The sequence below is a fragment of the Pongo abelii genome, chromosome 14, assembly GCF_028885655.2.
Source record: "Pongo abelii isolate AG06213 chromosome 14, NHGRI_mPonAbe1-v2.0_pri, whole genome shotgun sequence".
NCBI classification, from domain to species: domain Eukaryota; kingdom Metazoa; phylum Chordata; class Mammalia; order Primates; family Hominidae; genus Pongo; species Pongo abelii.
In genome coordinates this window covers 37,013,459-37,039,550 of record NC_071999.2, presented here as the reverse complement: position 1 = coordinate 37,039,550, position 26,092 = coordinate 37,013,459, and the positions used below count along the sequence as shown (strand labels likewise).

At 38.2% G+C, this 26,092-nt stretch overlaps 1 protein-coding gene across 4 annotated transcripts in view; it reads right to left on the bottom strand.

The window, feature by feature from the left end:
- The window catches only part of FRY (FRY microtubule binding protein), a 448,789-nt gene that overhangs the window by 177,831 nt on the left and 244,866 nt on the right, over positions 1-26,092 (bottom strand). For all 4 annotated transcript variants that reach the window (XM_054528883.2, XM_054528884.2, XM_054528882.2 and 1 more), the window contains 2 exons: positions 15,776-15,829; positions 1,095-1,234 (listed from right to left, as the gene is read on the bottom strand). In XM_054528883.2, coding sequence (XP_054384858.1) covers positions 1,095-1,234; positions 15,776-15,829 — 194 coding nt within the window. The remainder of the gene's footprint in view (positions 1-1,094; positions 1,235-15,775; positions 15,830-26,092) is intronic.

Below are 26,092 nucleotides of genomic sequence, written 5' to 3'. Positions count from 1 at the left end.
ATTCAATATGAAAAAGTTATTAATCTCTCTCCCAAACAAAATTATATGATTAAATCTTGCATAAATTCAAGCACATTATAAAAGCAGATTACAAATTTGGTTGAAGTGTAACATGGTAATATTACAATTCTTCAATTTCAAAAGAAGTCTTTTGAAACAGTATTAGGACTTTCAAGAAAAATGAGAGAAATAAATCATTCACAAAAAGTAGTTAATGTCTGATTTTCTGATTGACTAATTTTAGTTTACAGACTTTAAAAGTATTTTTTTAATTGGAATAATCCATTCATGTGGAGAAATCTAACTACTTTTAAAAATAGTCTTTTTTTTTTTAAAAAGTAAGTGTATTAATCTTTCTTATATTCACTGCCTTGTTATAGGTTGACTAAACATATGAAATTATATGTGCTTACCTAAAATTTGGGGAGGACACACATTAATGAGAATCTTAAGTTTTACAGATGCTGATATGCTCCTGGAGCAGCAAGTTCCATTTTTCAAACCCACAAGAAGAAGGGAACAGAGAATAAATAAACAAAATACTCAGCTGGAAGGAGGAGTTGGAGATGGTGTCACCTAACTTCCTTGTTTTGCTCACAAGGAGGCTGAGGTACAGAGAAGCGGGGAGCTGCCCAAAGTCACATGGCTAAATAGTGACAGCGCCAGGACTACCACTAACGTCCAGTCCAGCGTCCTTCCCACTACAGTACACTGAGCACTCAAGGTTACTGGAACGAGGACTAAAATATCTTGGCATGTCACGCAGGGCCTGCAGTCAGCATTCTGCTTTGGGTGTAGACTCAGTGGGAGAGGGCAGAGGAAAGAAGCTGGCAAGAAAGTGACCTGCAGCCCTTCACACCTGTCTCCACCAAAGTTGAAATAAGGCTGTGTATGAATTTTCAACCTGTGACGGCTGGCAGTGACTCGGTGCTCCAAATGGATTACCTGCTACGGACACAGGGCCCCCGCAGCACCTGCTAAGCATCCTTGTGAAGAGTCAGGAAGACCCAATTGCCTTGTAACTCTAATTTTGATTTATGTTTCTTGAAAACAAAACAAAATAAAATCATGATCCTTACACAAAAGAAATGTACCTTTTTGATTTATTGCTTGTTCTTGGTCTGTATTCATGTGATTCATCCTCAATGCCATTTTGCCTTTTATACCAGTCAAATAATGTACGTAGAATGGAAGGCAGGCAGTACTCAGAAAGGGAGCTCATTGAGCTGATGACCTATGGAGGAAAATGCAGGTGATTAGAACACTGGTAGCACTGCCAATTACTGAGAAACTCTTTATTTCACAAGTAACCCCAAGCACTACTCACTAAAATATTTTCTTCCGTATCACAGTCCTTTCTTTCATAATCTTTATTAGTACATTCCCAAGAGCCTGTCTCTTAATGGTGACAAATGTTCCCCATATAAGAATAATTTTGTAGTTCAAGAAAGTTAATTACTTTGACTCCCTTTCATTCTAGAAATCAGATGTTAATTGCATACAGGTTATTCATGGAACTGCAAAGATATTATGTTCCCATGTTCATCTGCCTAAAGTAGATGAATGCTTCTTCCGTCCTAAAAATGTTTGTTGTATAAATATATGAATACAATTACATTAATAATTTACATGATATAAACAAATCTACCCCCATCACCAAATAACCTAACTGGTAATAATAATGTATGGTTTTGGACAATAATTATTCATTCATTAATTTGAAGTATGCCCCAAATTAGACTCAAAATATAAATGGGCAGCAATAATTTACCCCCTATTACATTAAAGGCAAACTTCTCCCTTTTTCTTTAAAGAACAAATGTGCCTTTGGTAGAACTGTTATTCTAATTTCCTTATCTGGAAAGAATCCTGATTTTTTAACTGATTACTATAAAAAAAAAAACTTCAATCCATATCTCATTACCCTATGCAAAAGTTTCCACAAAATGCCTCATAAATTTAAGTATAAAACCTAAAAATATAAAACTCCAAGAAAACATAGGATAAAACCTTTGTGACTTTGGATTAGGCAAGGATTTCTTAGGTACGGCCCCATAAGCAAAGTCCATGATAAAACTTGATATAATGAAACTCATCAAAACCAAAAACTTCTGCTTTTAGAAGAATACAGTTAAGAACGTGATAAGGGACAAACCACAGAGTGGGAGAAAATATTTGCGAAACACACATCTGACTAAGGCCTTGTCTCCAGAATATGTAAAACTACAATGAAATGTTTTAACTAGCTAATTAACAAACTGTATAAGCAAATTATAACACGCAGAGTTGATGAGCAGTGATAAACTGGATATGTTCATATACTGCTGATAGAAAAAAACAGGCATAACATCTCTGGAAGGTAATCTGGAAATACATATCAAGAACCTAATAAAAATCATTCTCAAGAAGGCCACTCTTAGAATTTGTCTCAAATCCATAATTAAAGATAAGCAAGAAGATGCAGGACAGCATTATTTATTATAGCAAAAGGATGGAAACAACATAAATGTCCAGCTACATGTAAATGCTTAATAAGACGCGGAATTTGGTGTGGACTATTTATGAAACCATTAATATCATATTTTAATATAAATATAAAATATGACATGAAAATGTTCATGATATAGTAAATGAAAAAAATGAAGAACCATTTAACTGGTATGATTCCAATTTGGTAGAGATACTATGTAAGTATACATATGCAGAAAACAGGACCAGAAGGAAACATACTAACATATAGAGTGCATGTGAAAACCAGGGGTTCTTAGGCCAGATCACTAGAGGGAGAGGGAGGCTGGGAATTTAAGAGAAATAAAGGTGAGAGTTTACCTGGGACTGTTTTAGAAAGGGTAGAAATTTGAGATGAGACTCAAGAAAAAAAAAAGCAAAGACTCAAGGTAGAAAAAGCCTTTAGTAATGAAGGTACAAAGTAACTGTTGATGATTATCACAATTGATGTGATGAAGGTTTTGAGTGAAATGAAAGAAGAAATATCTGACTGGTATGAGGACTTTATTTTGCCAGAGTGAAGGAACATAATGCTGAAAATTTTTCTTCTCTAGAAAATGAGAAGACTCTAAAGATTTTTGAATAGGGACATAAGCCCATACGAATTGTGTATGGGGAGGCTGAATCCCCCAAACAGTGGGGTGATGTGGAGGCAAATTCACACACATGCTTGAATTGCATGGGGTGACGGCAGTGATTCCAGGCATTCTGTGACCTCCGCCTGAGAGGCAGAGATGGCAGAAGAAATGGAAATCCTTAGTTAACTCACAATATTTCTGCAGTTAAGCAGGCCAGGCTTCACTTCCTTTTATAAAGCAGGAAATGAGAGCAAAGGGAGCTAAAGTGCTTTGTGTCAATAGGATTTTCCACTGTCACCTTTAAAAGAAACCTTAAGATTGAACAAAATATTTATTGCTTTCTTTCTCACATTCTACCTCTTCATAGCCTACTTCATGCTCTCTCTCCTATAATGATGGTTATATGTACACATACAAAATTGTACATTATCTTTAGTTATGAGTTAATATAAGGTAAAAATAAATAGGCTATTGCATTCAGCCTGCCCTGTTAACCTAGTCAGCATAAACTTTTTAAAACTGAAGAGCAATCTAATTATTTAAAGAGTCACCCTTCCCCCGACTCTAGTGAAATCCACAGCCAAGACATATTTTTCCTGCTGCGGTCATGAATGTAACAGCAGTAACTTTTCAGAAGAAAGCTAATCATGATGTGGCAAGGTAGTAATTCACTAATTCTTTCTAAAGTTATCCCAACATGAGAAAGGATATTTACTTTCCTAAGTCACCATCATCTAAAATGTTTTGAATTGAGAAATGAAGGACATTCCTGCCATAGAAGAAAAAGGGATCAGAATTCAGAGTTTCTGACTACAGGATGACTATCTTAATTATTACATAGGTAATGAAATTTCAAAGCATTACAGTTATATTTCAATAATTTAAAAATACTTGTGTAAATCTGCCAAATCTAAGGAGACATGATGACTAAATGTTCATGTGGTATGCTGAATGGTATCTTGGAACAGAAAAGATATCAGAGAAAAAAGATATCAGAAAACAGAAAAAAGATATCAGAGAAAAAGAAAGGAAATACAAATAAGGCACAGTACAGAGATTAGTTAACAATAATGTGCATGGAAACTGCATCCCTTCCCCAATAGCTTGCCCTACACGTCTCTTCATCTATATCCTTTGCAATGTCCTTTATAGTAAACCACTAAAAAAGCCCAACACGTAAAACAATAATGTACCTATGCTGGTTTCTTAGTTGTGACAAAAGTACCATGGCAGTGTAAGATGCTATAGCAGTAGGGGAAACTGGCAACTGCCTGAATTATCTTTGCAACTTTTCTGCAAATCCAAAACTATTTCAAAATAAAAAGTTTATTCAAAAAATACTTGTGTGGGATATTTATAAGTTCCAATATTCACTACAGACCCATAAAAGAGATTGAAACTTATGTTTGACTCCTAAACATCTCTGGGCAATGCATGCAATGTTCCGCTACTTCACGTATGTGGAACCCCCATTCTCCATAGAGAACTTCCACAGTGTTCATCAGACCTCATCTATAGTAATTTCTTAAAATATTTTTCTCCCCATTAAAAAGTCACCCTGAATCCATTCTTGGTATTAGATCTACTGGGCATACTTTCCATGGCAAAACACTGAAATCATCTTAGAAGGGATGAAAGGTCAGCATGGGGTGGATGTGTGTGTTTTTCCATCTTTCTGTTACTGCCCTTCTGAGCCCAGGCTTTCAGGAAGGAAGGGTGGAATTTGCAAAGACCTGGCCCTCAAAGCTCAGGAAGGGAGGAAGGTCTAGCTGGCTTCTTGGTTACTCAACTCCTTCATGTACGGGAAGCAGAGCCAATGGTAAGATGAATTCTAGCTCTGTGCTCCTGATGAAAGAGGGCAGGCCCATTTACAAAGATGTTCTTGTTGCATTTAAATGATCACATTCTTCCACCATAGATGAGCTAGTGAGCTAGGTACTGGGCAGCATGAAGAGATCAAGTGCACAGAATCACAGAACTATTTCATACTTGTGTTTTCTTTTTTGGGGGGATAGAGAAGAAAACTAAATGTACTTTGTAAATGTTTTAATGTTTACTTTGGCAGTTTATGTATAAATAGGCCAAAAGAGACTGTTATGCTGCAGCTAAAACATTGATTTTTCATAAGCATTTTATTATACTTGTTAAATGCAAAGAAGGAAACTTTACATATAAGTGTTTGAATAATTACTCAGTGGGGTCATTTCATATTTTACAGTAATAAGACTGGCTTCTCATAAATGGAACATTTAATGAATAATTTTAAAGTAACTGCACTGATGGACTAATTCCTCAAACAAATTCAAGTAGTCAAGCAACTCTGAGGGCCACGATACTCACTGTGTAATACCATAAAATGCTGATATCTTAATTTCAAACGCAATTTATTTATACTTGATCACATATCATACTATTGCTAGATTATAGTATTTGATGAGTAATGACAAAGATTTAAGAATAGTTTCATAGAAAAACAAGTTAATAACAGAATAAGTAACAGAATTTGCTGTCAGGATTTTATTCACCAGAGCTGAAGAAATGTCACTTTCTAAGTATTTTGTGGGAACCAGAAAAGCTCCACCTATCCCGTGTCCAAGCACTAACTCCCAGGGTCTTCATTAGAACCCTTGCAACTTAGCTTGTGTTCCCTTCTTTTCTGACTCCAGCAGATGTAAATACAAAGCTTTTTGCCTGGCACCTTGCAAATGCTTGCATTAGAGGTCACTGAGCAACGTCTGTCCTGCATTAGACCCTTGAGAGAAAGGTAGCAAACATCTGGCTCCCTGAGTTTGCTGCAGGCAACAGCTCACTTCACTTCAAAGCCAATGAGAAAGGACACTGAGGATAGTAACTCATGACTATTCTGGAATCAGAATCAATCAATTGAATAAAACCAATTATTAACTCAGGATTTTCAACCACTCTGAGAAAAGTGTTGAGTCCAAATATAAGTGGGTTGTGACAAATGGACACAACCCTCTGCAAGAAGGCACAGTGTGAAGCTCCTGTACTTCATTTGGTATAAGAGCGTTCTGTAAAACACATGTAGCCCTCATATGATCCTGCTCTCCCCTTTCTCATCTAATTCTCAATTATCTGTCCTTCTTCCTGACAGATTCTCAATCACCCATGCGATGCTGATGCTTCCTCTTCCTGCTTCACTGCCAACTCTCTTCTCCTTCTCTTTCTCCTTCTCCTTCTTCTTTTTTTGAGATGGAGTCTCAGTCTGTTGCCCAGGCTGGAGTGCAGTGGCACAGTCTCGGCTCACTGCAACCTCCGCCTCCCAGGTTCAAATGATTCTCCTGCCTCAGCCTCCTGAGTAGGTGGGACTACAGGCACACACCACCACGTCCAGCTAATTTTTTTTTTTTTTTTGGTATTTTTAGTAGAGATGGGGTTTCACCATGTTGGTCAGGCTGGTCTCAAACTTCTGACCTCAAATGAGCCACCTGCCTCAGCCTCCCAAAGTGCTGGGATTATAGGAGTGAACCACTGCATCTGCCCCCAACTCTCTTCTTGATCCCTGCAATCTGATTTCTGTTCTTGCCACATTATTGGCACCTTTATTTGAAAAATCAGCAGGGACAATTCAATGGCCAGCCAACGGCCTTTTTTGCAATAATTTCCCTTGAAGTCTCCTGAGCAAATGACAGTATTCACCAGGTTCTCCTGGAAAGGATTTCTTCCCCAGAATTCTATGATGTTGCCCTGTCTTAATTAGCTTCCTGTACTTTCTCTTATCTTCTATGCTGTTCCTCATGAAATGCCAAAGCATAGTAGGACAATTCATCTGTGACAATAAAGATCTGAATTCTGATTGCTCTGACACATGCTCCTTTGCAGAGTAATCAGACTTTATTATGCAAAGAGAAAATAATTTCCACTTACTGTATGAGACTGTTTTAAAAGTTGAAATAATACTTCAAACAGAAAAACATTGTACAGCATAGAATTTTTGGTATTATTTAACACATTGTATGTTTATATCATCATTAAATACTACATAAACAAAGGTCTAAAAGCCAAGGGCAGAGCAAATCAACAAGCAAGCATTTGCATGTAGCTGGAAGGTATGTGAAAGAATATTCGTTTCTGACTTCATTCATCAGCCAGAATTTTCATTTCTGAGAGTAACTGTATCTAGTGGCTGTCATTAATACAATCTCCAACAGGTAAGGGTCACAAACTTCCTCAGGTAAGAGTTATTTTGGAGTGTTGCTTTTTCACTTTTAAAAATGGGCTAATTTGATCATCACCCACCCGGGTCCACGCTCATCATGGTTGGATGAGTAGTTCTTTGTTGTTGGCTATTGTTTCTTTGTAGAATCTGAAATAAAATGCTGTGGACTTTTATTGTAAAAAGATGTCTGTACAACGAAGAAAACCACTTGAAGGTAAAATGGTGAGCTCACATGCCTTTCATTCATAGATGCTCTCCACAGATGCCAGATAAGGAACTCATCACTGGTACCATGATTATGTTCTAGCAAGCTGCTTTGTTATTTAGGTGCTACCAATCATAATCAGCCACTATAACTTAGCTTGTGAAAGCAAGCTTCAAAGTATTTAACATTAGTCCATCGACTATGAAAATGCACTCTACACGTCCATGAATAGCCATTGCAGCAAAAGCCTTCCTCAAAGCCACTTCCAGTGAGCTCCTAGCTGCTAACCTCCAGTTCTTCCTGGTCTGCATCTTCTGTGATGTCCCTGCATCAGCTGCTGTGATGGGCCATCCCTGCCATAGAGAGCACTATCTCCTAGGCTTCTCCCACTTTTCAAACTACCCTTTTTCTGGCCATTCTTTTGTAGATCCCACCTCCTGATACTAAACTCTTTATGACATTCTTTACTCATGTGCTTTAGTCTCTATCAGTGTTTGTTGAGTGACCACATAATAAACTGAACCCGTTATTTTTCTTGAGATATTCCACCTTCCCTGAAAACTCAGTATGCATAACGGATTTACAGCCTTCTCTTGTCTTCTGCCCCCAAGCATAGTTTCCTCTGCTTGAAGAGCTCATAGCCCGTAGAAAATAATCTAGACCCCTCAGCATGGCTCCTACTACCCACTGCAATGGGCTCAGTCCACCTTTCCACCCTCATCCCCAGCACTCTGCTCTTTTCACCTTCAACTTCTCCTTTGTCTGTGAGACCCCTGCTGCCTGGCATACCCTGGCGCGATTTGTTCATCTGGATAAAAGGCTTATTTTAAATGTCACTGCTCCTTGGTTGCTTCTTGTAACACACACTTGTGTACCTTCCTAGTATCATTAACTGCTCCTTTATCTGAGTTCCTAGAGCACTTGATACAACCTCTATTATAGCCTTTACATTGCCACTTTATTTGTGTAAATAACTGTCTTCCTTCTGGGATTGAGAATTCCTGGAAGACAGGGCTCTGTCTTATTCATTTTTGTAACTTCAGCACCTTGCACAGATCCTAGTATGTGTCAGGCACTCATTGTTTGTTTAACTGAATGGAAATCACTCCAAATCATGCTTAAAACTACAGTTATCCTTTGTTTCTCCTTCTCTCAACCAGTGTTTATTCTTCTTATATAATTTTGCTTATAATCATCCTTTCTTATAGTCTCACTGCCTCCATTTTAGTTTAGGCCCCTTTAACTTACAATCTTTATCAACGCCATGCTCCCCAAATGCCTTAGGTCTCTTCATTACAGCCTTCATGCCCATTGTCTCCTTAAGGCTAACATCAAGTTGACACCTTGATACTGGTATGCATACAGCCCCATCCCACTGGCATTAAGATCTTCCACAATCTGATCCCTTCCTACCTATGCTGCCTGATCTCTTTTTTAACTTCTCCCAGACTGTAGGAAATGTTTGTTTATAATGGGAAACTAGAGCATACCTCTCAAAGGGTTATCTGATTCTGAGTCTATGGGGGCTCTACACCTGTCAATGCCTTTGAGCTATTTTAAAACTGTATAAATGGTAGATACCTGATAGCAATGTAAAATAATTCTTGTCTATAGACATGAAAAACTGTCCAGTGAAGGTTCAGTGGACTTCCCTCCCCCACATGAAGGAAGCCAGTTTTGCCTCTGATTGCATTCATTTCAATGATGATTTATAAATATGTCTGTTTTTTGGAATTTAACTGGTTGTAACATCCTGCACTAATAACGAGTTAAATAAAATGTTTAATACAGGTTCATTTTATACCTCTATGTGAGTCATATTTTTGCCTGTTTTTGAAGATTATCCTTTAACCATACATGCCTTCTGCATCAACTAAATTGATCAATTTCTAGGTGCCTCAAAGATAACTGATAGTGTCATTTTTCTGTTCAGGACCTTTGCATAAAATGTTCCTTTCTTCTGAAATTTCCTATCTTCCTCACCATCAACACTCGGCAAATCCTATCGATTCTACTGCTTTAGGCACCTGATAAACCTTGTTCTCATCTAGAAGGCATTTTCTAGCTAGGCACCCGGTCCTGAGGCATGTGTCTTCTGTCCCTGAAGTCTCACCACGTTTACTGTCCACACCATTCATGCGGCACCTCTTACACATGCAGGCCTCTGTCAAGGCTGGTTGTGCACTGCCTGACCCTCTTCCGGATCTGGAGCTCCCGGAATGTGAAACACATTCCTGGGGACCATATTCTTACATCTCTTTGTCTCATATAAAACTTTGTGTGTATGTATATACATATACACATGCACAGTGTTTGCTAAATTACTTTATTACCAGAACGATTTTTAGTTCCTTTTACTTGCTAAGCCCTGACAAGTTACTACAGCAATTTAAAATAAATAGTGATCTTCAAATCAAAGCATCTTCAAATGCTGTGGGAATTCTCTTCTGCCTTTATTGATTCTTGTTACTGGTATGACTTTATCACTAGCATGGACCGGAAGTGATAGCCCATACTGCTCTGAACCTCTGCTGCCTGCTCCACGAAGGCCTCCCTGGCTCCTCAGGGCAGGGCAAAGTTTGCTCTCCTGAGGCTCACACCAGCTTTAGCTCACTTACTAGTCTGCGGTTATCATTTATCTGATTGTAGTTTTATTTATCTCTCCAACAAGACTCCAGTGGTAGGGCCTCTAGGGCAGGCACTATGCTTCCTTCCTGTTTGTTTCCATGAGTTGGCATAATGCTTGGCACATGGTTGCCGGGAGGTAGGTGCTGTATAACAATGGAAAAAAACTCGTATTCCTGAAGTTTGTGAAAAGTGAAATTCTGGAAATGAGGGCACAAATTCCTAATTCTCCAATGTGTAAAGCATTCACTAGTATATTTCTCCTACTAACACTGAGCTTTAAAAATCCTGTTTAGACATCTTGTCATTTATAAAATCTTTTTTCCAGGTTTCTTCTTTTTTTTTTTTTTTGAGACAGAGTCCTACTCTGTTGCCCGGGCTGGAGTGCAGTGGTGCAATCTCAGCTCACTGCAACCTCTGCCTCCCAGGTTCAAGCGATTCTCCTGCCTCAGCCTCCCAAGTAGCTGGGATTACAGGCACGTGCCATCACGTCTGGCTAATTTTTGTATTTTTAGTAGAGATGGGGTTTTGCCATGTTGGCCAGGCTGGTCTCCAACTCTTGAGCTCAGGTGATCCACCCGCCTCAGCCTCCCAAAGTGCTGGGATTACAGGCATGAGCCATTACGCCAGGCCCTTCCAGGTTTATTCTTACAGAGTTGGAGTGTAATTAGGTTAAATTTAGAAATACTAAACCAATAAAATTATGAGTATAAAAATATAAAATATAAAAGAAAACATGAAGTTTTAGCTTCTAAATATATACGTATATTTAAGTTCAAACTGGAAAACTGGCAAATTTGAGGAGAAACCCACAGTGGGAAAGAAAGAGGTACAGAACTGTAAATAGTTCTACTTTGGGCATTTTGGCTAAATATCTAGTGGATACATCTAGCTGTTACCCAATAACAGCTTTTCTTCTTTTTCTTCTTCCTTAGGTATAAAATACCCCATTTTTAGACGGACACATAGTTGACCAAAGTAAAATTTTTTCACCTTTCTTATAGCTAGATGTGGCCATGTGATTGACATCTGGCTAATTGGATATAAGTAGAAATGGTATATGCTATGTTGGAAAGTTTTGTTTTTTGTTTTTCTATAATTCTTTTTCCATTTCTCCTTCTGGCTGCCTGGAATACAGATGCAATGGCCAAGCTCTAGCAGCCATACTGGACCTTGAGAATGTAAGCCACACATAAGAAAGAAAAAATAATCTTGCTCAAGAAGATTTTACTTTATTTGCCATTTGTAGCCAAAGCTAATCATAACTGATAAAAGATTTTAGATCCTTTTCCTGCTGAAAACGTCCCTCTGAACTCTCATCAACCTAGTTTTTAGAAACAAAGATTATGGAGTAAAAAGCACAGGCTGTATTGTCAGAAACAATAAATTACAGTCTTGACTCCTTCAGGTTTTAGTCATATAATATTGGGAAACTTCTGAGACTCATCATTATTATCATCTCTATATTAAATATAATATCATAGTAAATATAATGTTATATATCCTATAGATATATTTAATATTAACATAATAGTATATTAATATTAATACAATAGTATAATGTTAATATAATTTAACTTAACATAATATTAATATTAATATATTTAATGTTGATATAATTTAATATTATATTTAATATTAATATATTATATTTAATATAGAGATAATACCTTCTTGGAGTTGCTGGAAGGACTGAGTGATGTCAGGTGAGATAATATGAGAAGGGGCTGGGTAAACTATAAGGTATTACATGAATTTTTTTTGCTTCTATTTCTAGCAAGAAGAAAATGAATCATGGGCTGGTTAGGTAGAGGAGTAAAAGGGGCCATTCAGGATTAGGCAGTGAAACAGTAGATACCCAGCTCTATATACCCTGTTGTTCATGCCAGTGACATTTAGAAGAAAGAACTTGATACAAATATCTTTTAAACAGGAACCAACTGTACGTTGTTCAAAGGATGCACTTAGCATAGTACCTATCATATAAGTACTAAATAAATGCTATCTCTACTATTACAACTACTCCTACAATTATAGCAATGGAGTCTGAACCACTCAAGGTGGCATCTCCAGCATAATCTTTTCCCATAGACAGACCTCTGTGGGAACCCAGATTAAAATCCTACTGTTTGGAATAAAATTATATAATTTGAATGTTTAATGCCAAAGGACTAAGAGACCTTGCTATATTCATGGCCTTACCAATGGAACTGAAATTCTTACAGTTTGTTGGTTGAAACAGCAGATAAGCACTGTTTTAGTGCTGCTGAGATTGGTAATTGATAAAGAACAAAAATGTATTCATCACAGTTCTGGAGGCTGGGAAGTCCAAGATCAAGTCACCAGCAGGTTCACTGTCTGGTGAAGGTTCGGTCTCTACTTCCAAGATGGCTCCTTGAACACTGTGTCCTCACATGGAGAAAGGACCAAAAGAGAGGAGCTCCCTCTGCCAAGACCTTTTATAAGAGCACCTAATCCCATCCACAAGGGAGGGGCCCTCATGGGAAAATTACCACTTAAAGGCCCCACCTCTTGATACTATCACATTAACAGAAGTTGAATTTTGGAGGGTACACATTTGAACCACAGTAAGCACTTTCAAAAGCTATTACGCTTTGCCAACTTTTTCCCCATTGAATCTACAGGTGGACCAACTTTAGTCAAGTTTCTCTATGGCCTTATATTAGTCTGTTCTCATGCTGCTAATAAAGACATACCAGAAACTGGGTAATTTATAAAGGAAAGAAGTTTAATTGGCTCACGATTCTGCATGGCTGGGAGGCCGCACAATCATGGCAGAGGGTGAATGAGGAGCAAAGTCATGTCTTACAATGGCAGCAGGCAAGAGAGAGCATATGCAGGGGAACTCTTCTTTATAAAACCATCAAATCTCATGAGATTTATTCACTATCATGAGAACAGCATGGGGAAGACTGGCCCCCCATGATTTGATTACCTCTCACTGGGTGCCTCCCATGACACGTGGGAATTATGGGAGCTACAATTCAAGGAGAGATTTGGGTGGGGACACAGCCAAACCATATCAGGCCTGAAAGTCTTGCTATCACTTTAAAACGGGACTAGATTTTGTGGCTTGTCCTCTCTCATGGTTCATTTGTGAGTTTATGATGTAATGATCAGAGGACAATCCTATGTGTCCTATTTGAAAGTTCTTAGTGACCATCTTACTATTGGTTCGCACTTAAAGTGTCTTTAATACATAGAGATATGTTACAGGGCAGGGCTTCTCAAGCGTTAATGTGCATGTGAGTCACCTGGGAGTTTTGTTAGGTGGCGGATGCAGCAGTTCTGGGGCCAGGCTGACAGTCGGCATTTCTAGCAAGCTCCCAGGTGATGCTGATGACACAGATCCATGGACAACACTTGGAGATGCAAAGTTAAAAGTAATATAGCTAATTAAGTGACAAAGGGGATTTAAACCCAGGTTTGTCTAATTCCAAAGGTCATGTCTTTTCCACAATACTGAGATTCAGAAATAGAAAGCTGAGTAACAAATGAGAAATTGTGTTTAAGCCTAGTTATTTGGGATTACTATTATCTGCAAAGTTAAAATTTAGAACCATTTTCTCAGAGGATAAAGAGAGGTACATTAAGCTGGAGAAAAATCTTTTTGAAGAAAGGACAGTGATAATTTAATAGGATAAAGAGACAAAGAATATAAAATAGAGTGGAAAGATAATAAAAGACAGATGATAAGTATTTACATTTTTTTTTCGAGATGGGGTCTCACTGTTACCCAGGTTTTAGTGCAGTGGCGTGAACTCGGCTCAACTGCAACCTCCACCTCCTCAAGTGATCCTCCCACCTCAGCATCCTGAATAGCTGGGACCACAGGCATGTGCCACTATGCCTGGCTAATTTTTTTGTATTTTTGATAGCGGCAAGGTTTTGCCATGTTTCCCAGTCTGGTCTCGAACTCTTGGGCTTAGGAGATCCACCTGCATCGGCCTCTCAAAGTGCTACAATTACAGATGTGAGCCACTGCGCCCAGCACTATTTATTCTTTTTTTTTCTTATTATACTTTAAGTTTTAGGGTACATCTGCACAATGTGCAGGTTAGTTACATATATACACGTGTGCCATGTTGGTGTGCTGCACCCATTAACTCGCCATTTAACATTAGGTATATCTCCTAATGCTATCCCTCCCCCATCCTCTCACCCCACAACAGGCCCTGGTGTGTGATGTTCCCCGTCCTGTGTCCATGTGTTCTCACTGTTCAATTCCCACCTATGAGTGAGAACACGCGGTGTTTGGTTTTTTGTCCTTGTGATAGTTTGCTGAGAATGATATTTATTCTTAAAAAGCCAGAACTTGCCACATTTCCAAAATGGTAACCCCAAAAATCATATACCTGATTCACCAAGGGTCTCTGACCACCTCGGCACCTGCCAGGTGACGACAACAACAATGGACAATGTGACTAGAGAAGACAGTGTCATGGCACAAAGAGATGAGGCCCATCTTCCATTTCACCAGCATTCTGGAAAATGGCTAGCTCGGCTGGCAACAGAGAAAGCCCAGAGCCACGCCACCCTTGCAGGGCTGGCTGTGAGCATAAACCTGTGAGGTTTCCTTCACAGAACAGCTCATAAAATAGACAACAAAGGATTTTGTCTGTACAATCATGATGTTTCTGGATCACACAAGTCTAAATTTGTACAGCCAGGGAGACTTCCTCTGGATTTCATATTAAAGGCAATTTCAAAGCCCTACAGAAAATGTACACCCTGTGTGTTTTTCATTAGACCATAAAAACACTGTACTAGCACAAGCTAGGGAATATCTAGCAGTATTTTGTTTCTGACGTTGGCACCAACTGAGGTTTTTGAAGAACATAATGTCCTTTTTGTCATTAACTGCAAAAGTTTAGGAAACTTCACAAACATACCTCCAGCCTCCTCGGATGTCCTGTTATCCATCATTTTTAAACGTGCCTAGGGCCTTCCTGAAGTTACTGAACCAGAATCTATCAGATCCTGATTTCATATGTTTATTACCTACTGTTTAGAGTTGAATGTTCTTTACTAGTCCTAACCTATTTTCAAAGGACTTACCTTGTATTTATTCTGTCTTAAATCATTTTGTTCATGTATTATTTTCTCTATTAGAATCTAGATCCTATACTGTTTTATGCTTATTTTTGAGGTAGTATCTTTCTCACAAGACTCTGAATTCTTGAAGGCCTAAAACTTATATTAGATTTTATATCACTGGTACCTAGCAGCGTCAAGCAAATAGTAGGCCTTCAAAAAAATGTTGCATGAAAACAAGAATAAGCTGTAGTGCAGAGATCTGATCATCACATAGTATCATTTATTTAGAAGAATCTCAAGTTTTTAAAGGAATGGAATTTCCTTTAAACTCTCTTTTCTTGGTTTCTTTAATTCTAATATGTAAAGATTTAGGAAATAATCAATTGAAGACCTACTCATATTATCCCAATACTTTCCAGTTCTTTTTGATTCTAACCAATAGACATTTACTGAACAGCTATAAACCACAACCATGAAAACTGCAGGGTACAGTTCTTAAGACCACATACCCATATCCTCTTTGAGGATGTTCATCCATACAACAATAGTGAGCATGCAGGCCTTGCCTTGCGTGAATGCTGAAATAAAGGAAAACTAGTATATAACATATATATCTCATACCTGATCAAACTGGGGGTCCTCTCCACGTTGCAGAGATTTTGTCAATGGCTTTTCCTAGAAAGAAAAAGAATATATGCAAGAATAATTATTAGAGTCTCTTAAATAGTATAAAAGAAATGCCATTATTGTTCCATTTTTTCTCACTCATTTCTCTCATTATGGAATGAGGAGGGGCCAATGTTTAAATAAGTGAGGAATTCTCCCTTAGGTATTGTAACCATAGTAGTTATGTTTGATCATTACTGCCACGACTCTTGCTATTCATCTTAATACATGTCTCTTTGACTAAAACATTAAGAATCTGATACTTAGGGAAACTCAAATTAAAACTACAATGAGATATCACCTCATACCTATCATAAGGACTTTTATTAAAAAGACAAAAGATAATAAATGTTGGCAAACATGCAGAGAAAAGAGAACTCTTGTATATTGTTAGTGGGAATGTAAATTGGTAGAGGCACTGTGGAAAAAAGTATGGAAGATTTTCAAAAAATTAAAAATAGAACTACCATATGATCCAGCAATTCAGCTTCTGGGTATGTATCCAAAGAAAATGGAATCAGTATCTTGAAAGATATCTGCATGCTCATGTTAACTGCAGCATTATTCACAATAACCAAAATATAGAGTCAGTCTAAGTATCCATCAGTGGATGAATGGATAAAGAAAATGTGCTATATATATAAAATGGAAGATGATTTAGCCTTAAAAAAGGAGGAAATCCTGTTATTTTTGACAACATGGATGAACCTGGAGTATTATTATGCTGAGTGTATAAGCCAGGCACAGAAAGACAAATACTGTACAATCTCACATAAACCTGAAATCAAAAAAAGTCAAATTCACGGAAGCAGAGACTAGAGTGGTAATTACCAGGGGCTGGTGAGAGAGGGATGAGAGGAAATGGAAGATGTTGATCAAAGAGTACAGAGTTTCATTTAGACAGGAAGAATAAGTTCTGGAGAGCTACTGTATAGCATGGTGACTGCAGTTAATAATGTATTGTGCTATGGCCTCAATGTATCCCCCAAAAATTCATACGCTGAAACCTTCAAGGTGATGGTGTTAAGAGGTGGGGCCTTTGGGAGGAGATTAAATCGTGAGGGCAGAACCCTCCTGAGTGGGATCAGTAAGAGGCCCTAGGGAGCTTGTTCTCCCCTTCTGCCATGTGAAGATGCAGCGGGAAGGCACCATCTATAAAGGAAAGGGGACCTCACCAGACACCAAATATCCCCATGCTTTGATCTTGGACTTCTGGGTATCCAAAACTCTGAGCAATAGATGTGTATTGTTGATAAGCCATCGACCTTATGGTAATTTGTTATAGCAGCCTGAATGGACTAAGACACATTGTATACTTAAAAACTGCTGAGAAAGTAGATTTTTAAATGTTCTCATCACAAAAAAATTTATGTAACGTGATAGAAATGTTAATTAGCTTGATTTACTCATTATACATATATCAAAATATCATGTTGTAACACCATAAATAAACTTTTTTATTTGCCAATTTTATAAAAAGAATCTGATGCTATAAGTGGTCCTATGTCTTCAATGGCAACAACAAAATAAAAACCGTAAAATTTATTTGAAAAATTTAATATTTATCTTGGGACTTGACAGATAATAAAAAGTTGAGGCCAGGCGCATTGGCTCACATCTGTAATCCCAGCACTTTGGGAGGCTGAGGCGGGCAGATCACGAGGTCAAGAGATGGAGACCATCCTGGCCAACACGGTGAAATCCTGTCTCTACTAAAAATACAAAAATTAGCTGGGCGTGGTGGTGCATGCCTGTAACCCAGCTACTTGGGAGGCTGAGGCAGGAGAATTACTTGAACCCAAGATTGCGCCATGGCCTAGTGACAGAGCAAGACTCCATCTCAAAAAAATAAAAATAAATAAAATAAAATAAAAATAAAAGTTGAAAGCAATTCACTATTCCAAGTCCCTAGATTTAGAAGCAAAGTAAGGTTTATTTATTAGACTGGTACTGAGGGAGAACCTACCAATCATACATTTACTAGGTGTAACTGGTGAATTTGGGGCATGCGATTTGTCTTGCACCACATCTAGTTCTCTGCAAAAATAATATCAGTAGTAACAACAGTCTACTACAGAAACAATTCTCCTTAATTATTACATCTTTGTTTACATTAGGAAGCCTTAACTGATCTTCCAGCAGAGCATTTTTTTCAATTCAAAGAGTTTAATTTAGACATTATTGACATTTTGAGAACTCCAGAAAATGTAACTCAAAGCAAGACCTCAGTTTTCCAGACCGAAATTTCTGAGGAAAATATTCATCATGAATAGTTTTCTGTTTTCAATCCATTTCAGAAAGAAATTTTTACATATCTGGTAGAAGGATTCGAAGTATCTATTGTAAGTAAATTAATTACATGGCAAATGTTCATTCACATAAAGGAAATAGAGGTTTTATGCTGACTGTATTATATGTTTTCAAAATCATATTTCTTTGTGCTCTTTCAGAGAGCTTTTTAAAACTTGGACAACTTGAATTTTTAATTATAGAATAATATATATTGCTAATTCACCCTTTCCAAAATGACTCAACTCACGCAGCATTGCTTTTTAAGCCTCCAGCAGAGCATTTTATGTTACTTATCCTTATTTGTGTGTGTGTGTGTGTTAGTGTATGTGTGTGTATGTATGTATGTGTGTGTGTATATATATATATATGTCTTTGCTATGGAAGTTCATTCTGATCCAAAATTTGGTTTAGGATTAGAAACAATGCAAAAGTTATATATCAAAAAATATTAAATTTTACTTTGGCCAATGCAGGTTCCCTAACAAGACTCCATTTATATGTATGTGCTCACATAGACCCTCTCACTGTGGGTCTAATCATTTCTCCAATCCTCTCCTCCACTCACAAAGATGATCTATACCTAAGGCATATACAAGCCCCACCCCTGCCCCATACTGTCTTTGTTCTTGAAGAAATGCACATGGTGGTCTTATCCTGCAAGTCTGAGCTTTCACCAAGAACCTTACAAATCAACTACTCTGTCTCCATTGCAAAATATACAGGTTCAAAATGTGTATTCATGTAAAATACAGAGAATACTGTGTTCTTATGGGTAACATTTTCTGTTCAAAGTATACTATCTAGATATAATGAATAGATACTACATGTTTATTCATCACTCAACAGTGACTGAGGGTTCACAATGCATCAAATGCTACATGCCGGGGTGGAATACTGAAGAACACATGATACCCGCTACTGGGGAGAAGAGTCGAGTCTGAGAGGGGAAATGTGGTTAATTTCCTCTTATGAGTGTTGTCTCTACTTGTTCATTATTCAAACCTCAGCTGAACTATCACTTCTTCAGGAAGCCCTTCTCTGAGCCATCCCCCAACACCTGGTGTCTCTCCCTGTACATGCCTGCAAAGCCTCATGTATTTGTCCTTTCACTGACCTTACAATAGAGTAAAGTCACATCATAGTCATCATCTTGTGCAATTACGCATTCATGAGTGAGGCACTGAGCACCATCCCTGCTAGGTGGCAGGCCCCAGAAATGCAGCGACCTCTGTTTCTCTCAATACTTAAAGTCACAGGACAGAGCACGGCTTGCCTGACATGCAGCATTCCACCCGACATGTAGCATGTGACACACTGTGAACCTTCAGACACTGTTGAGTGATGAATACATATAGTATTTATTCATTATATCTAAATAGTGTACTTTGAACAGAAAATGTTTGTTTACCCATAAGAACACAGTATTCTCTGTGTTTTAGATGAATACACATTTTGAACCTGTATATTTTGCAATGGAGACAGAGTAGCTGATTTGTAAGGTTCTTGATGAAACCTCAGACTTGTAGCGTGAGACCGCTATGTGCATTTCGCTTGGTGCTGGCTATGCATTTGCCAAATTAATAAAAGTTCTAGGACAGTGGTGTCCAGTTTCTTCAAATATGAAAATCCCTTTATATTCTGTGTATATGTCTTGTTTTAAGTTTTAAATTTTTTTAAAAATACTTTTTATTGTGGTAAAATATACATAGCAGAATATTTAACACTTTAAAGTGTAGAATCAGTGGCATTAAGTACATTCAAATGTTGTTCAAACATCATCATTATCTATTTTATGAAGATTCCTTTTAGTTCCAGAAATGTTCAAAAACTTCTTAACCAAAAAACACACACACACACTCCAAACATACAAGATAGTAATTTTATTTTAGTATCTATTGTTTAAAACTATACACAATGACAGAGAGCTAATACTACAGTTCCAATGATGCTTTTAAATGGCTCTGGGCCGGGCACGGTGGCTTATGGCTATAATCCCAGCACTTTGGGAGGCCGAGGTGGGTGGATCACCTGATGTTCGGAGTTCGAGACCAGCCTGGCCAACATGGTGAAACCCTGTCTCTACTAAAAACACAAAAATTAGCTGGGTGTGGTGGTGGGTACCTGTAATCCCAGCTACTAGGGAGGCTGAGGTGGGAGAATCGCTTGAACCAGGAGGTGGAGGTTGCAGTGAGCCAAGATCACGCCACTGCACTCCAGCCTGGGGCCACAGAGCAAGACTCCATCTCAAAAAAAAAAAAAAAAAAAAAGGAAAAAAAGATTCTGTACTAGAGTAGCAACAATACTTCTTTTATACATAACTAGAAGCATGGGAATACATCTGTATGGGCGACCTTGAAACTCAGACAAATGATAACTCAGCACACCTGTGAGTCAGTAGACCCTTACAACAACTCAGGAGTTCACATAGTGGGAGCACGGAAGGCAATCCTCTTTCACTACTACCTAAAAGAAGATCCTGCCACAGCGGGGAAAGAAAGGCGACTGTGTCCACCCACATCCCAAAGCTCCCCATACCTAAAAGTTATTTTTGTCCCACTACAAATTAGATGGGAAGCTGATAAACATGATATTTTACACTTACACATTTTTGCATACATATGAAGGAAACAACACATTGTCAGGCTCACTTTCTCCAATAAGCAAAGTTGATATATATATATAAGTTGTTGCTATACATAAAAGTCAAGTCCGTTAGCTAAGAACTTCGGGTCAATGCCTCAATAAAATAACATACTAAGTTTTCCTTAACTATTTTTACACAAATATACTGTCTTTTTTTTTTTTTGAGACAGAGTCTCGCTCTGTCACCCAGGCTGGAGGGCAGTGGCATGATCTCGGCTCACTGCCGCCTCTGCCTCCTGCATTCAAGAGATTCTCCTGCCTCAGCCTCAGCCTCCGGAGTAGGTGGATTACAGGCGCATGCCACCATGCCTGGCTAATTTTTGTATTTTTAGTAGAGACGGGGTTTTGCCATGTTGGCCTGGCTGGTCTCGAACCCCTGACCTCAGGTGATCCGCCCACCTCGGCCTCCCAAACTGCTAGGATTACAGGAGTGCCACTGCACCTGCATACAAATATACTGTCTTAATCATATTCTTTGAAGACTCAGCTTAAATGTCATTTTCCAGATGAAGCCCCTCCCCAGTTCTCCCTAGCAGAGTCACCTGTTAGTTGTCACACAGTACTTTATTTGCACCTATTCTTGTTAGCATTCCCACCATGTTGTAACTTGTCTGTCTCCTCCATACCCCTAGTACACAGTTGGAAGTTATCAGGGTGTGTTAAATGGCTGACTATATCTGTATGCATTTGGAAAGATAGCTTTGGGCACAGAGAATCAGGTTCACATTTTAACATTACCAAGATTATCTTTGCATCAACATAGATTTTATCAGTGAGATGAGGCTTAAGAGTACACCTAGGGGAGAGAATACCATAGTGGCTAAAAAATAAAGAGAACAAAAGATGAAAGGAAGAAAGGGAGAAAGGGAAAGAATATAAGAAAGAGGGAAGAAAGAAAGGATGAGTGAAGAAATGAAGACAGGAAGGAGGGAAGGGAGGAAAAAAGGAAGGAAGAAAGATGGAAGGAAGGAAAGAGGGAATAAAAGAAAGGGAAGAAAGGAAGGATGGAGGAAGAAAGAAAAGAGGAGAGGAAGGATAGAGAGATAAAAAGAGAGGAAAGGATAGAGGCAAACTTGCTCCAGCTCAGAAGAGAGCCATCTAAATACAAGGGAAAGATCTGTAAGTCTCAGGCCTGCTTCAGAAAAGAGACCTGTAAATCTAAGACCTCATAATATGAAATTACTACAAGAAAACATTGGGGAAAATCTCCAGGACATTGGTCTGGGCAAATTTTCTTGAGTAGTACCCCACAAGCACAGGCAACCCAAGCAAAAATTAACAAATGGGATCACATCAAGTTAAAAAGCTTCCACACAGCGGCCAGGCAGGGTGGCTCACGCCTGTAATCTCAGCACTTTGGGAGGCCAAGGTGGGCAGATCACGAGGTCAGGAGTTCGAGACCAGCCTGACCAACACGGTGAAATCCCGTCTCTACCAAAAATACAAAATTAGCTGGGCTGGGGCGCACACCTGTAATCCCAGCTACTAGGGAGGCTGAGGCAGAGAATTGCTGGAACCTGGGAGGCAGAGGTTGCAGTGAGCCAAGACTGCGCCACTGCACTCCAGCCTGGGCGACAGAGCCAGACTCCGTCGCAAAAAAAAAAAAAAAAAAAAACTTACACACAGCAAAGGAAACAATCAAAGTGAAGAGACAATCCACAGAACAGGAGAAAATATTTGCAAACTATGCATCTGACATGGATTAAGAACCAAAATATACACGGAGTTCAAACGACCCTATGGGAAAAAAATCTAATAATCCAATCAAAAAACGGGCAAAAGGCTTGACTAGACATTTCCTAAAAGAATACAAACGGCAAACATGAATATGAAAGGTGCTCAACATCACTGATCATCAGAGAAATGCAAGTTAAAACTACAGTGAGAAACCATCACACCCCAGTTAAAATGGCTTATATCCAAAAGACAGGCAACAACAAATGCTGGCAAGGATATGGAGAAAAGGGAACCTTCATACACTGGTTGGTGGGAATGTAAATTAGTACGACCACTGTGGAGAACAGTTTGGAGGTTTCTCAAAAAACTAGAAATAGAGCTACCATATGATCCAACAATCTTTTCCAAATACTGAGAGGAAATCAGTATTTGGAAAAAATATCTGCACTCCCACATTTGTTGCAGCTCTGTGCACAATAGCCAAGATTTAGAAGAAACCTAAGTGTCCATCAACAGATGAATGGATAAAGAAAATGTGGCACATATACACGATGGAGTACTATTCAGCCATAAAAAAGAAATGAGATCCTGTGATTTGCAACAACATGGATGGAACTGGAGGTCATTAAGTGAAGTAAGCCAAGCACAGAAAGACAAACATTGTATGTTCTCACTTACTGTGGGATCTAAAGATTAAAACAATTGAACTCATAGACATAGAGTAGAAGGATGTTTATTAGAGGCTGGGAAGGATAGTGGGGGGTTAGTGGGGAGGTGGGGATGGTTAATGGGTAAAAAAAAGAAAGAATCAATAAGACCTAGCATTTGATAACACAACAGGGTGATGATAGCCAATAATAATTTAATTGTGCACTTTAAAATAACTAAAAGAACGTAACTGAACTGTTTGTAACACAAAGGATAAATGCTTCAGGGGATGGACACCCATTTTCCATTATGTGATTATTATGCATTGCATGCCTGTATCAAAACATCTCATGTACCCCATAAATATATACACCTACTATGTACCCACAAAAAATAAAAATAAAAAATAGAGAAAAGAAAAGAGAACTGTAGAGGTATGCTACTGCTTGCAGTTCTACTGCAGGACACCAGTTGCATGAAATCCAAGATCTACACATTCAGATATCCTGGTTTTTAAAGAGCATTAAATAAGTAGTAAAGCAAAATTAGCACAGAATACACAATAGGTATTTAACAACAAGTGGAAACAGATTATGGCAAAGGAAGCTCAAAATAATGATGCCATTCATCAAGTAAGAACAGTATACTTCAAGTAAGGATAGAAAGACTTTGTATACTTTAAAAATTTGTCTTTGTTCTATATTTTGGTATAATTTTATTTATGTACTGAAGTTTCATGAATTGAATTGAATATGTTTATTTTCACAAAATCATTCTGAAAAAGCATAACTTTGGGGTGATGGGTCCCTGAAAGTTCTTAGCTGGCTAAAACTGAAGACCTTAGGTCTGACCAGATGCCCCAGCTCACTGAGTGACAGTGAACAAACGAGGACCTGGGGCCCTGGGAAAACCCAAAATACTGAGACTTGGCGCTGAACATCAGTGGCTGCTCACAGCACAAAAAAAGTGAAACCCAGACATTACGTCCCTTCTGATGGAAGAAAGCAGTATGAAACAGTCTTGACTAAACAAACAAACAACAAGCTCAAACCTGAATCTAACCAGGCCTTTCTATCTAATTTCCAATTTTTAGGAAATACAGGGGTTAGAGGAATATATTACATTACGCCAAAAAGATGTCATCAGCCATATCCAGGAAAGAGCGGGAAAGAAAGACGTTTCCTCAATAAATAAGTTTTGAGAGGGTAAAAAAAAAAAGAGAAATGGAGGGGGAGTCTGTTGATTTCTTTAAAAGTCTTCTGCAATGTGTGGACCTTATTTGGATCCTGACTCAAATATTTTGTTAAAAGAAAATATGACATTCATGATACAATTGGCAGTTTGAACACATGGGAGATTTGATGATGTTAAGGGATTGTTGTTAGTTTTTTAGATGTAGTAATAGTATTGCAGTTTTGTTTAGAGAAGAATTTTTTTAGAGATACATATGGAAATGCTTAGAGGAGATGATTTTGTTTCTAGTATTCACTTCAAGTAATATCAGGGGAAGGTTCAGGGAGTGTGTAACGAATTGGCTATGAGTTGATAATTGTTGAAGATGACCATTAGGTTCACTGTGCTATTCTGTTTGCATATGTTTATGTTTTAAATTCTTTAGAAAAAAAAACAAACAAAAACTAAAAACAGGAGGTGGTGATGCATCACTTATCATCACTGTTAAAATCTTACAATGTCTCGTTTTTAAAGATGACATAAGATACTCTCAAAACTTATTCTAATAGCAATTCTCCAATTTTTTTGATCTTTTCCTGGTGGAGCTATAAAACAGACCGCTGTCCATTTCTCCCCATTTGCAGACTGGATTTGGGTGGCCAAATCTCAGAGATACCTCACCTGCCGCGTGAGAAGTAAGATGTAGTCCTCAGTCCGCACTCTGGGATTCTCTTTGAGTTTTCTCCCTCTGAATCAGAGACTACTGCTATCCCAACCCACGCAAGGGGAATTTTCTCCTGCGCTTAAGAATTCTGCAGGAGTTTCAGTATTTCCATAGGAATACAGCTGTTTGTGCTTCTCACACCCTGAGGAGTTCCAATCTTCCCTACTCCCAGCTTAAAAAAATACAGACTTTAAACACTCCTTGTGTCCACATCTAACTAAGAAGGGCAGAGGAAAGCCATCGCCCTCTACCTTAATTTTCAAACAATTTCGGTGTACACTAATTACATTTTCACTTCACAATCTTTTCATAACATACATCTCTGTAATCTTTAGGAGGAAAGAAAGATGGCCAGACAAACAGGCCACAGTCACTTAGAAGTCTAGAGGGAGTCTGATATATCAAGAGGTGTTTTATTTGAGGTATACAAGGGGCTCATTTAATACAAATAACTTTCTACTTCTAACTTTTTAGTGACCTTCCAAAATTTCAAGTGTGCTCCACACAGGTAAGATTTCACTAATCTATAAAGAGCCAAAGTATTACTGCCCTCAGAGATATTTCTTTTTAAAAAATGTGTATACATTTAAGGGGTAGAAGTGCAGTTTTGTTACATGGATATACTACGTTGTGGTGACATCCGGGCATTTAGAGAGATTTCAATGAATGTGTTTAACCCAGAAACGCTATTGGAGTTAATATGAGATTATTCAATTAGTCAAATATATCACTAACCTTGCTTAAGATGCTATTTTAAAGTCTTTTAATTATTATAACAGTGGATGTAGCAGTTAAGGGTGTGGGCTTTAAAATCTGAGAGACCTGAGTTTGAATCCTAGGTCCTCACAACTTACGGCCCTTTCTTAACTTCTCTAAGCTTCAGTTATCTTTTAGAAAAAATTAGGATACACATAATCAGTTGAGGGTTTTGATATCATCAGCAGTGAAATTTTATAATATAAATGTCTGGTCTTAGTGGTTAATAAAGAATTTCAGAATGGAACTACCACCATTAGGATCTCTCTTCTTCACTGGAACATGGGAAGATGCCTAGTGGTGAGGTTCCTCACCCCATGTGGTGGCACCCTTCACAGTAGAGAGCTGTGGACCCAACT